Below are 14,182 nucleotides of genomic sequence, written 5' to 3' on the forward strand. Positions count from 1 at the left end.
TAAAAAAAAAGAGAAGGACAAGGCCCTGAGCAGTAGGAAGTAACAGGGGTATTCAATCAGGGGTTAATGGGGGGCCAGAAGATCCTTAGAGGCATCAAGGTTGTCCCCTTCCCTGTTGACAGGCAGCTGCCCCGCATCTGCCCCTGGGTCTGGGCAGTGAGCAGGGTGACTGGAGGGGCCACGGCAGCTTCTCGCCAGCCCCAGCCTCAAGGATAGCGCTCCCGACTCTCACACCTGCCCCATCCGGGACGGCAGCCCAGCCTTCTGTTTTACAGGCTGCCAGTAAGTCTCAGAGGAAACAATTTATTGTAATGGGAGTCACCGTATTCCCAGTTCAGTCTGATAAATCCGTCCTTGGCTACTCACAGAGGTGACTTTCTGTCCCTGCTGAAATGAAAACAGCTTCGTTACTGGGCTCGTCTGGGCTCCAGGGGTTTGTTCCTCCAGCCCAGGCTCTCCGCGTGACTCCGGCCACGACACCTGATGTTACAATATCAGCTTTTCTCAGCTACTTGACTTAGAAAGAAGAGTAAGATGAACTTTGCTGTGCTGCGGCACCATGCAGCAAATGACTGCGAGAGTCTCAAATCTTCTGATAAAGAGGACCTTGGAGAAACAGATACCATCCAGGCTCCTTGCCTGGTGTACATGCCTTCATGAATAATTTCAACTGTTATTAGCCTGATTTCATGTTTATCTGCTGAATCTGTGTAGCTTTCTGCTGTGACTACTTGGTGGGCAGAGAAGGAGTAGAGAAATTTGCAGTAAAGCGTAGCAGTGGCAGGGTGTAAAAAACTAGCTTTTGAAAATGCTTATTTACCAAGCACACTGCTAAAACCAAAATGTCTACAGATTTTTATGTATGTACAAGAGGCACTGGATATCTCAAGACCAATTTGCTGTGGGCCTTCAGCTTGGAGAATTGTCTGGCTTCCAGAAAACCTCTGATCAAGAGTTGCAGTCTCTTAAATCTATGAAAGCAGAAATTAGCCTTTCCAGATAACCAAATCTGTATTTATTTTTAATTTAGGAACTTATATTGTTGTCATGCTAAACAAGAAGAAAAGGTCCCAGTTTTTCAAAAAAAACAAATAACCTGTAGCCATTAAGCTGAAGGCAACTTCTTTATTTAATGAAATTGTTTTTCAGCAATTGGTCTCCTGCTTTCCAACAACAAGTAGGTCCCATCTCATCCCTGCTCCCTCCACAGTTCCGTGGCAGTGAAGACTTCCACATAGAGCAACAAGTCAAACACGTCCTTCCCCGAGGAATGCTGCTGGAGGCAAACAGCTTCTTGGGCATCACAAAGAGGTGGAAAGAACCAGCGGGCCCACACAGCCAGGGCAGCAGGAGGCCATGCTATGTGTGCTGCCTGAGCAGAGGATGCTATATGCCTGCAATGGAGAGAAATGGGAATCCAGAGGCAGCACATGTTAGTGACATTTTAAGAAAACAGCAGCCAGCTGGAGGTAGGAGAGCTGGAAAGGGCAGAGTGTAACAAACGCACTGAAAGGTCTCAAAAATCTACCAGCCTTTTTGCAAACGTTTTGCAAAAAGATCTTGCAGCCTTTCAGAAGGGTTTTCTTGCCTTCTTTAGTGGAGACAGAGGCAAAACAGAAAGCAAAGCAAATACAGGCTGAACATTCACAGACACTAGATAATGTTAACAGTCATTAAGCACTGTCACCTGAGTCAGTAAAATACCAGTTGTCTCAGCCCTAGATTAAAACACTACCTAACAACCTTTTGGAGTACACCCTTTTATAGAAAACAGGTTTCATTATTTCTGTTTTCATTTTGGGGTGGGTTTTTCAAAGGTACAGACAGTAACAACATAATGTGAGAGACACAGTCATCCATGGGTCTGACTTTTCAGAAAAAAAAACAGCAGAATGGTTATTCTGCACTTAAAGTGTAACAAAATTTTCATAATCATTCAGCAAACCTCCCATAGAAAGACTTCTCACTACCACTTTCCTCCTACTGCTGTAAAAATATTGTGAAAAAAGCTGGTAAATTACAACTTTAAATTGCATTTCAGCAAGGTAAGTAGGCTGCCAACAACAAGGAACTTCACCTGGAGTATCTTTCTGAGTCTCAAACAAAACAAAGCCTATCTTATCCCCACATCAGTTTACATGCTGTAATTCAGAATGCTTCCACGTTTCATTTTGTTTGAAGAAGTAAAACAAAGTTTTACAGGAATTTCCCTTATTTTAAAATGACCTAATTAGTCCCAAAGTTTGCACAGATTTCAAACAAAAAATCAAGTGCAGTGAGACATAGCCGTTCTTTTGCTTTGTTTACCCATCTGTTTCTCTGCATTTGGAGCATGGAGGAAATGTGGCAGGACTATTTAATGCAAATGGTACTGAGAATATGGAACAAGTTACCAGTGTTGGGAGTTAGTGAAGAGCATACATGTGTTCAAATTACCGGAGATTTTTTTCTCTGGTAGGGAGGATTGAGGGATGAAAATGCAAACCCATGGGATTCAGCTAAAGTAAACAAAGGAATTGATACTATATTTTGAACCGGATGCCTTTTTCCTGAAAAGATTTTGCTTCCAAATGGTTCAGGTGCAAACTTGTTGTCTGCTGAGACTGAAAGCCAAGAGCCCTTGATATTGCTTCTGGGTGTGACATGTGACTGCAGGCAAGGGGGTTCTGGTTGTTTTTCTTCTCATGCAAGTCTTACTTTTTTTATCTGTAAAGTATGTGCACTAGGAAAGGAGTCCTACAGGCTTTGGCTGAGGACTGGATTTTGGCCAGGCCTGAGTGGGTACAAAGGAAGGGAGAGAAAGATGGGCCAGGGATGGGGGTTGTTGGTAAGCTCCTTCTTGTTCAACAGGGAGGCTGCTGGGTGCAAGGAGGCTTCCTGAAACTGGCTGTAGACTAAGCATCGATTCTGTAGAAAAATCTGTTGGGCAAGAGCAATAGTTATGCCACATGCAAAACAGACAGCAGAAAAACACGTACTCCCTTACATGTTTTTCTTCTGAGGCAAAATTCCTCTGACATCCATGGAGGCAACACAACTCTGAATCACCTGAGGACTGAGGTTTACCTACAAGGCATCATCTCAACCCAGATGATTGCAAGGGCTTTGATATTAGCTCAAACACAGAACTGAGCTAACATGTCTGCAGGACTTCTAAATTAGAGCTGGCACATGTCCAGGCTGTTCGAAGCATAAGCAAAGGAGCCTCAGGTCTCTCTGAAATGTCCGTATAGATGGATTCTCGGATAGGATGCTCTGAAGTGTTGCCTCTTGTGGTTACAGTTACCGTGTGGGTGGCTGAGTTCTCTGAATCACACATTGTAAAAACAGCAGTTTGACGGTTCCATTAACAATATAGATGGGTTTGGTTTCAGTATGAAAACCCTTCTTTTTGGAATTCCCCAGATCTGAGGAATGGGTTGTAGAAAAAAAATAATCTGATTCAGAACATGAAAGGAATTAATGTCTTTCCCACAACATTTACTACTGGGAAACATTACTAACTTTTACTATAAGAGCTATTGACCAATAACTCTCCTAGTGTTTCCCTGGTAGCCCAGCAAAGTGGAAGTAAAGAGGCTGGAGAATGAGAGTGTTTTGCTTTCCAACATTAAAAAGTAAAATCAAATCCCCACCTCATACAGGCAAACATACATGCACACAGAGTGCCTTCAAATCTGCAGAAAGAGTCTGAAACTCAAAATAGTGGCAGAGCTTACTAAAATTCATCAGTCCATGTGAACGCAGGGTACTCACACCACAACATAATGAAAGGCATCAGAGCTCCAACTTCATGTGGCTTTCACGGGCCCACAGCATCTGCTTGCTTTGTTTTGGAATTTTGCCTCTGCCCCATGCAAGTCACTGCTTCAAGAAAAGTATGTAAAGGAGTCACTCTGGGTTTACAGAGCAGCAACAGCAGGAGCATCTGAGCTGAACCATTCCAGGTGCTTGTTAAAACAGGTTTAGCCAAATAAGAGAGGAGAAAAGTCCATGAGGGTTATACTGCAGAGAACAGACAGTCTGATATGCCACTGCCTTGTATTTTGTGCAGTAATTAATTTCCACATGTGCAAACTGGGAGCAAGACTCTACTGCATCATAATACCTTGGCTAGTTATAATGGGGGCTACTCCATATCACTGTAAATGGACATACAGATAAGAAAAAACAAAAAAAAACAACAACACAACAGAATATAGGGCCTCACTTAGCCTTTACTTCCAAGGAAAAGTACAGCTTATGCACAATGATATGCATTAAGGCTTTCTGTCAAGGATATGCAGATTTTCCTCACCCACTAAATGTTTTCTCCTTAACATTTAAAACCCAACAGTAAGTGAGATTGCTATATTACTCTTCACTAGAAATTGGTCTGACCTGGACCAATGAGTGCAGTGATGAGTTAAGGATCACACAAAAGTGTAGACAGATGTTCTAAGTAAGACAAAAAAAAACCAACCCTGCAATGAGAATTTACCAAGAAGAGTTCTTCAGAAGATGCAAACAGGAAAGGACAGGGTTTTTTATGTCTCTGTGAAGCATAGGAGGGAGGTGCTATCTAAGCCCTGTAAGTAGAAATGTGTACAAGCAGACAAAACAGAGCTGGAGTGAGGTCACGTCTTTGTCAGTGCCACTCAGGAAGCCTGACTTTGCTCTGTGGGACCCCAGCAATGACGTTCTAGACGGCAGCCCTGGGCCTGAATGACAAACACTCCAGCAGACAGAGGATAAGGAGAAGGAAGTGACTATATGACAGAGAACTATTATTCAGCCTTATTACAGTGTAGTTGCTCAGTGTGGTTCATGTGGATTTGCCTAAGCGCAGAAAATATGCAGCAAACATTGACTATATGTGAAACTGATAGACCTCAAAATGTGATTGTAAAGAAGCACTTATTCTCAAGAAAGACTTTTCTGCTGCATACCAAAGAACACAATTCTTGGCACAACACAATTTAATATTTTTATCAGTGACCTGGAAATAGACATAAAATCATAAAATAAGTTTGGGAAGCAGTCTAAGCTTTAAAATGGGCTGGACACTGATGTGAAGAATTTAGGATCCTGCAGAATAAGTATTGAGCAGAGCAGTACATCTGGAAACAAAGACTGTAAGCCATGACCTTAGAAGAGGAGCGTTCTCTCCGGAGAAGCAGGGACTCTGCAAAAGCAAAGAGAGAAGCTGCTGCTGTTAATCAGCTAATGTGAGTTCCTGGTGTGGTGTTCTGCCCAACAGAGTTATGGCAAGTCAATTTGTACATGTATTTTACACTGGCATGAGCAGCATTTCTTTGTCCAGCTGCAATATCCACAGCTTAGAGAGAATTTTGATAAACTGAAGGATGCTACGACAAGTACCCTGAGAATGACTGAAATACTGAAAAATAGATCTTCGCATAGGCACAAAGTGCTTATTGTGTTTTAGCCTCCCAAAGAAAATGTTAGAGTGACATGGGTATTATCTATAATTTTACTAACTAGGAAAAAGAAGTAGCAGATTCCTCAGACTAGCAGGCAAAAGTTTAACAAGGTGTGATGGCTGGGCACTGTGGCTAAATGAATTCAGATTAGAAGTCAGATGCAACTTTTTAACAGTTAAAGTTAATAAGCATTGGAATATCTTACCAAAGGCTGTCATTTCTTCCCTGGAAATACCAAAATCCTGGTTTTAATGAGTCGAGTGGGTCAAGCTGAATTTTGGGGTGTGAACAGATGGCCCTTCTTGAGCCCAAATGTACATTGACTCCGAACTTAATGTACACACTCCTGCACATAGACCTGGAGGCTCAGGTTTGAGAGCTTCCCAGCCACAGAAAGGGAAGAGGCTCACACACAAACTACCCCTTAATGTCCTCTGCCTTCCCCCTGCTTTGGGAATAAGTCAGTGACCAAAGAAGAAGGTGGCAAGGCTGACAACAGCCTGACTTACAGCCGGCAAACACAAACACGGTGCTAAGACTCATCCTTCCTCACACAACAGCAGCTGGAACTTCGTGGTAGACCCGGTGATTGCACTGGTCAGTTTTCCAGGATGAAAAGGGTGGGTTTTTGTTGGGAAGGGTCATTATGTTTTCTTTTAAAACATGTCACCATACGGTTTCCGTGTTTTGAAGTAGTGAACTCCTGTTCCGTGCAAAGGAGAATGGTTTTCCTACACAGGGGATGGGTGAGTTTTTATGAACCATGGAAAGTCATGCTGTTTGCTGGCAAGGGCTTGAGTACACACATTTTTCAGTTCATATTGGAGAATATAAAACCCAGTAAACATCAGGGAGGAAAGACGGTTGCCTGATGTGGTTATGATCCGGACCATGACATGCACATTTCAAAATGTCCTCTTGGGAGAAAAAAAATCTGAAAATATTGCAGACAAGGGAGCAGAGAAGCGAAATGGTTCTGAGAGAGGGTAGGTAATTTGGGAAACAGCCTTGAGGCTATGATGAAATCTCTATAACTCAGATTACATAGGAGAGCAAAAGTTTGGGTTGATTTAGAGGTTTCTTGCCCTGTTCTCCTAACACTTTGAAAGGTAGGCTGCCTTCATGGGTGTGTGTGTTTTGTATACTGCTTTGTAAATCTATTCCAGGTCACAAGAGATAGGAAAGACATTTTGTAGCATGATGCATAGTGGAGGTAGTGGTGCTGTCTAGTGGACCTGCTCTGATTTTTCTTTTGCTGAAGATCACGATAGATTGATTTTGAAAGGACCAGTTGTTCAGATCAACTTAAGATCAAGCTATTCTCTGCTCTGTCCATATGTTATATCTGCTAGGCACTTCATTTGTTTATTTCTTTGCAAATTTCTTTGGAACATGGCTGCTGAAGATTTTCAAGACTCATATTTGGTGATATTCTGGGTGTCCAGTAAAGAGGGAAGTAATTTCCTGTGGTACCTTGCAGTATCATGTAATAGAGCTCCAGGGAAATTTACCCATTCCTTTTAAACACATCCCCTCCCAGAACAATGGTGAAAATGGAGTCATGATACTTAGCGATTTCCACCATTTAACTTCCTGAAATGGAAACCATAATGAAATACCATGCACGCTATAGTACCGTATGGTCAGGAAAACTAGACAAAGTCTTCCATTGTACCAGTCTGCTTGTTACAGGAGAGGATCTGCCTACTTTGGTGTAACAGGATGTACTGCATATTTTGTAGTTTTGCCCAGTGCTCCAATCCCTTTGGGCAAAACCTTTTCAACAACAGCAATAAAAGAAGAAAAAGACTGAGGCCCTTCTCTTATACCACTTTTATTTTAGGGGGATATTAAATACAAAGACTTTCGCTCTCAGTGGAAATTGTCCAACTGACTCCAGGATACTGTGTAATCATTAGGAACTGGAAAAACTCAAACTGCCTGTCTGTAGTGGCTTGGATAAGACCTGCTGGGTGCATTCCAGAAATGAATATTGCAGCTGTGATGAGACTTATGTTTGGTCTCTTATTTCAGGGTGAATTATGCCCTTATGCCCAAGGCCAGCATAAGCCTTATGCACTATTTGAGACCCATTTAAGCCCTTAAAATAAGACTAACATAGCATTTAAATGTTACATGGAGCTCCTGGCCCTTTTCACGGAAGTGCATGCATTACAAGATATGTGCTAATCATTAAAATGTATGCTTTCCACTGTTAAAGAAAGTAAAATATATTCAGAAAACTACCTCCCTGTCTTACATATGCATTCTCTTATCATTTCTTCATACAGCATCCTAGCCTGTAAAAGTGTCTAAAACATTTGCATCTGAAAAGGAGTATCATGTAGCCTTCAGCTGACACTGAAGCCTGTGTGTATCCTTCTGATGTTCCTCAACAGTACTAGCAGGACTCTCCACTCTAGGAAGTAGAGCAGCTGGATAGGAGGAGATCTGGACAGCAGAACAGTTGGTGCTAAGGACGCGACATCTACTCAGCATGCCTTTAGGTGGATTTATTTGGTCTAGCTCTAGTCTAGTCCTGTTCTTTGTATGCCCACAGGAACATATCTTCTGGCTTAGTTTCATCCCAAAGGAATCCCGCTTGTGTGCTCCATGACCCCCACCTTGTGCAAATCAAAGCACAGTAAGTGGAGATGATAGGGAGAGTCACTCAAAAGCACATGCATGATCCTACCCTAGATGCACCCTGTATGCACCTACATGCCTTCTTAGACAATGTACAAGACAAAGAAGTGCTCACAAAAAGACCCTACTTGTGGATTAATGTTACAGAAGTATCTGTGGCGAGAACAAGTTGCAGGGTCTCCACATTTCCCTTTCATGGCAAAGATTTCTACTTTACAAGCCAGACGAAGCTTTGTGCCAGGCAGTGGTGCCACCTGACAGCACTCCCCCTGGCTCCTGCCTCAGAGGACCTGCAAAGTTCTCTCTCCCTGAGTTTCAGGGCAACCTGGATTCAGATGGAAAAATCTGGCACACGGCAACCAGAACTTGATATCTTAAGTGGTACAGCGTGTGTATTAATGCCAGGTGAGATCTGGCAAGTGAATGTTTGTTTTAAATTTCTCTTTAATCACTCTTACAGTTTTAACTTTGAAGTCTAGGGAAGTACATTTTCTGGTTTATGCCTCAGATGACATGGAAAAAGATATTCCACCTACAGTACTGGAATATCATTTATAGATGTGTAAATTCATAAAGCTATGCCTCTAACAGTTTGCCCACATGGAACTATCCCAATTTGCATCAACTGAGAACTTGACTGAAGAAAAAAAAAAAAAAGAACAACATTTGAGGCGTTTCTTTCATTATAATTGCCCTGGTATTTCTGATCCAGCTATTCCAGAGTATATGCAAGAACATATATCCAGCCTATGTGCAAAAAAGAACAAACAAGATTTGGGTAGAAGTGAGGGGAGGCTAGTCGCCTGCTAAATCAGTATTGAATTAGTTTTTGTTTAGACATGGCTCATTAAAAATCTTAAGGCACATAGCTGGCTGAAAGGGTAGATTCACGAATAGAGCTGGGAGGACAGGGAGAAGCTGAACATACAAATTGTTGGAAAAATATTTAAAGCAATAATGATAAAAAGCGGTAAGGTTTGGAGGGGTACAAGAATACTTGGATTTATCCAAGTTCTGTTTTCCTACTACAGATGTTCTGCTAACTAGAGCAGAGATGTTCAGAGACCACATATTGGCTGTAAAATTCTAGGACTGAGATTAATTAAATGTCTGCTGCTCCTCATACAAACTAGACTCCAGAGTTTTTCAGGCCTTCTAGTCTTCTGGAAGAACAGCTGTAGAATACATCATGTGTGTATCTTGCACTCTTAAAATGTATTTTTATAACAAGTGTCATTTTTTTATAAGGAAAGTTTAACATCTTACCCTTCCTCTGATAATCTTGCTGCTGTTCAGGAAAAAAAAGGATAAGGGTCTGATACTTACTATACTAACATCTGATACTTCCTGCAGAGCGCTGCCTCCACCCAACATGTGTTTTTAAACAAAATTCATAGTAGGTTCAATGGTCACAATTATTCACCTATGTTATGGTTTATGTGAGTTCATTCCTTGCAACAGTTGTAGAAAGGTGAGGACCCCATTCTGGTCCATTCTCTAGGTCAATAGCGAGGAAACATAATTCGTCATTTGCGTCTCCTTTTCCTCCTGACTGGACAATGTCATAGCTTCTTTTGATCAGTAAACACCCCTCCTCTGGATACTGCTATGCAGGCAGGAGGTATATTTTCATTATGTGACATATTTTTATGTATGATTAATCTTGCAGAAATCTCTTTTCCTCCTCCATAAGTGGATACCCTAACAAATTGATTTCTAGCCAGGCCTCAGACAGTTTCCTATTTTAATTTGATACGGTACCCACAAATTCACAATATTCTTGTGTTGTTACACTGAAACAATACCGCTATTTCAACACTGCCCAACCCAGCTTTAACACTATAACCCTTGCGGCTGCCTCCTTAGCTCTTACAGAAAAATGAAGCTGATGTCAAATGTAAAATTTTCAGCCTGCTGGAACTGTTATATACTTGATACATTACTTACACATGCCACTTATAAAAACATAAACCCCAAGCCAAAGGCGTCTCCTTCACTCCCACATGGCTGTAGTTGAGGAAGATGTCATTGACCGTAAAGAAGCAAGCAAAATATTTTGCCTTAAAGCTACAGTGCTTCACACCAAAAAAAGACTTACATTTCTTACCAAATATGACTGCTTTAACTTCATGATTTTATTGTAACTGAAGATATTTTTATTCTAAACGTGGCCAATTACAACAGCTATGGGTGGTGGTCATATGCAGTGGTGGCCTGGGAGGGGCACAAAGGCACAACGTGACTAATGCCGTCCAGGAACTTGTGCACTGAGGAACACCAGCCTGTGTCTTCATTGTGAAAGTACTTTTTAATTGTTTTTCTGAGGTAGATGTTACTTGACCTTTAAATTCAGGGCCTACAAAAACTTTGCGCTGGACTCCTTAGAAATGCCAGCTGTGTGTGGAAGAAACGGCAGCGGTGGAAATGAGAGAACGTGCAGCGCACAGCAAGCTTCCCGCTACTGCGTTTGCTACATGCAATATGAGAAGGATGAAGAAGTTAGCTCAGTCTCCAGAAGCTCTCAGTTCCCAAAGCATCTGGTAAGACTGGCAGGAAGGATACACCAACAATGGCGATGTTGGCTTATTTATCAACCACAAACCCATTCAATATCAACAAGCCAGTTAGAGTCAGTCAAAACAACTGCCAGGAGGTCTCCATCTGAATGGGATTTCATAGCATTCAAGCTACGTAAAGACACATAGTCCAAATAAGGGACAATGTTGACTATGCCACTGTCCTAGGGTGGGAGTCAAAGGCTGCATAACTTCTTCCAAATGCCGGTATATCTAGTCCTTTCCAGAATGTTAACCAAAAATATTCACCTTTAAGAGTTCTTTGCAAAATTACTTATAATGAGTATTTTATTTAATAATGAGCACTTTAGAAATAAATGTCTTCAGTGATTTTAATGCATCACCATAGGAAAGCTTTAAAACCAATAGACTTGAACATTATAGTCATAAAATTGTATTGTTAAAATTGCTGACAAGACCAATAAACTACGGTGGATTTGAAAGGCAGCAAAGTATCACTGATAGATTTCTGGGGAATAAAGATTCAAACAGCCTCCTGTTGCAGGCAAACTTGATCTTGTTGATAAGCATATTAAAAATGTTCCATAAAGTTAACAGAGGCTTTCAATTCTCAGGAGGGACAAACCTGTCCCATGTTAAGAAGTGTGTTGCTACACGTAGATTCTTGGATAGGAACTTACCCAAACCTAAGTCGAGTTCCCAGCTATAGATAGGCCTGTGTTGATCACAAGTCTATCAAATGTTGTTTGGCTGATATTACTTTAGAACATGTTGAGCAGGCAATTTTCTTGGGTTTGACTGGATCTTCCTATAATTTTATAGAAAAAAACTAGTATCTCCCATAGTAATTGCTGTCTCCCCTGTGCAATTACATAGAAATGTCAGACAGTCCTAACACCAGAAAAATAAAAGCTGAACAGAATGTTTTTTAATTTCCAAGGAGGATGAGTTAATTTAATGGTGAAAAGACAGGCACTGTTGTGTAGGACATCTATGCTAGGCCTTGACTTCTATCAGGGAGCTGTAGGCAGACGCAGGACTCATTTGCTGACACCTTGGATTCAAGGTTTTCTACCCCTAGTAATGTGACTGAGAACTGAAAAAGAGGTGATGTAAAACAGGACCCTTCTATAAGACAGTTTGAAGGACACATGGATAAAATGACTAGCAACTTTGTCGGTATCTCTGTATCTCTCAAGCTATTCCTTCATATGAGTGTTTATAATGCTTAGAGCAATATTTCTTCTGTGGCTAAAATACTATTTAATCAGGACTCCCCAGCTACCGAGGCTGTTACTTGAAGGATCCTAAACGGTTTCAAGGACAAACCCAGGGGGTGAAACACAACCTTAATGAAAGGAGCTCGCAGTCCCCAGAGACTCAAGAGGATTGTGTCTTTTTACATCAGGGTTGAATTTGGTCCTAAGTGTACAAAACTTGTGTTGTGCCTTAAAGCTAATTGAGGATTTGTGGCTCTCTACCTCTCAGCTGGGAAAGGTCAGCTCTGAGATTTCCAGGTCAGAACTATTTGACAAGGATTTAGTGTCATCTACAACTTGGGACATGCTAACAGGCTTTCTTGTTTAAAGGCAATGCTGTTAACTGTAAAAAGAGGCTAAGAGGGCAAAACTGGGAGGAAAAAGATGATTTGTTTAAGTCATTTATCCTTACACTTCAAGACTCTCAGACTAGAAGAGGGTTCCTCTTGTTGCATGAGGCATGACTTACCTATCTTTCCATTACCACACTGCTGAGCTATTACAGTTTTGATATTTCCTATTTACAACAGGAAAGGCTTCATAATCCATGGGGTAATCTGCACGGGCTAATTTGTACCTTCCTGGAAAGCCAAGATCCTTGCTCAGTAAAACAGGGCATTGTGGAAGCTTAGCCAACTTTTCCTGTCATTTGGGAAATCAAAGACAAGACAAGAGACGAGCAGTGAGATGAACCACATAATTACCACTAACCTTTCTAAGCACTCCTGTTTTCCCTAGGCTGTATGGCTGGACAGTTGGGATTATACTGTAGCATGGGAGAACATTACACTGGCCTCTTGTGCACCATATGCCTTTTCATTGACTAACACTTTTTTAATGAGAGTTTCTGAGGTTGTTATCCAAACTACATTCCTTATCCCAGATCTCATCTTTAGCACCTCTCCCAGAGGTATCTGGGAGTTTGGACCCAGACATGTATGCAAATCCAGGGCTTGATCAGGTCACAGTGAAGTCAATAAAAATATTGTTGGTGCTGAACAGACATCTACTAGGCTCAAATGAAAAGTAAAAGCCATCCCAGAAAACGTGGGAGACAAATTACAGGTTCTTTTTTTAATCAAAATATGCCTTCTTCTTGCCTCTCCCTCCCTTTAAAATTTTGACTGTCTTTTTGACTTTGTAACTAGTTTAAAGTAACTGAGAAAGTGTTTAAATTTGAAAATGTTGACTAGTCCTGGACCAATGCCCAAAAAATGTCATGTGACCTTCCTGATACAGAACTCTTAATTTTGGAACTTACTGACTCCAGTCAAGAATTTTTGGTGATGATAACATACCGAAATGTAGAAAAAGAAATACCAGGAGTTTGAGAAATGAACTTTTGTTTGCAGGTATCACCATTTCCGGAAAAATGGAAGAAGAACACCTGCAAAACTTTGGCGCATAAGCATAACCTCAGGGTTATTTACGTTAATGTAATCGTTTACATGGGCATATTAATTTTTGAAACGTTTGTTGCGCTAGTTAACCTGTTCTTTGCAGAAGTGTTAGACTCCCGAAGCAGCTCCGGAAGCTACAGAGGCGGGTGCTGGTGTGCCGTGCTTTGCGCATCCCGCCACCACGGTGCTGGTTCTGCCAAGTATTACGGATGTGCACGTCGTTCCCTCGCAGACAGAGCGGTCGGGCTGCGACGCTGTTTGCAGGCTGGGACGGGACCGGAGAGCTGCATCCCCTTCGGAGTCGTGCAGCTAGAGAGCACCTGTTCCCGGCACCCGTCTGGGGACGCGGAGAGGAAACACGAGATAACCAGCAATTTCGTCACCCGTGCGCCCGCGCCCGCCCCGATGCGAGGCAGCGCACCCCGCCACGCCGGGTCGCGTACCGCAGCAGGGGGGAAGCCGGCGGGGTCGGACTCCTCCGGGGTCCCGCTCCTCTCGCCTTCCCGGACCCCAGGCTGCCTTCCAGCCCTCCATCTCGGCAGAGAGCGAGCTGCTTGCCTATCTCCCCCCACCCTCCGGGCAGCGCTAAGGTGGAAAGGACAGATGAGAAGTCAGCGCGGACATCTGCCCTTTGCGGTGTCCCCGGCGAGGCACGACGCGGGGGAAGGCAGACGAGGGGAGAGCGTGAGTGGACGTGCGTGTCAGTCAGCGGGGGGATGATCTAAGTATCTGAAGTCATTCGAAAGGTCAAAGCGAGCATTAACTCTTCCCCGCCCTCGTCCTCCTCGGGGGAAATCACAGTCCGCCCAAACGGGATGACAGCTTGCCGGCACTTAATGACAGGCTGGGTGCAGACGAGTCGCGGCCGCCCAGACAAAGGGAGGAAGTTTGGTGCTGCCGCCGGCCCGAGTCTAGAG

The 14,182-nt window shown here is 42.6% G+C and overlaps 1 protein-coding gene across 1 annotated transcript in view; it reads left to right on the plus strand.

The window, feature by feature from the left end:
- The first annotated feature begins 5,121 nt into the window (after window positions 1-5,121).
- ADAMTS5 (ADAM metallopeptidase with thrombospondin type 1 motif, 5) overlaps window positions 5,122-14,182 on the plus strand; it is a 50,671-nt gene continuing 41,610 nt past the window's right edge. The window contains exons 1-4 of the mRNA XM_010585333.1: window positions 5,122-5,207; window positions 10,399-10,609; window positions 12,062-12,123; window positions 13,369-13,949. Coding sequence (XP_010583635.1) covers window positions 5,122-5,207; window positions 10,399-10,609; window positions 12,062-12,123; window positions 13,369-13,949 — 940 coding nt within the window. The remainder of the gene's footprint in view (window positions 5,208-10,398; window positions 10,610-12,061; window positions 12,124-13,368; window positions 13,950-14,182) is intronic.

This window comes from Haliaeetus leucocephalus, unplaced genomic scaffold, assembly GCF_000737465.1.
Source record: "Haliaeetus leucocephalus isolate CR32 unplaced genomic scaffold, Haliaeetus_leucocephalus-4.0 Scaffold93, whole genome shotgun sequence".
In the NCBI taxonomy this organism is placed as follows: domain Eukaryota; kingdom Metazoa; phylum Chordata; class Aves; order Accipitriformes; family Accipitridae; genus Haliaeetus; species Haliaeetus leucocephalus.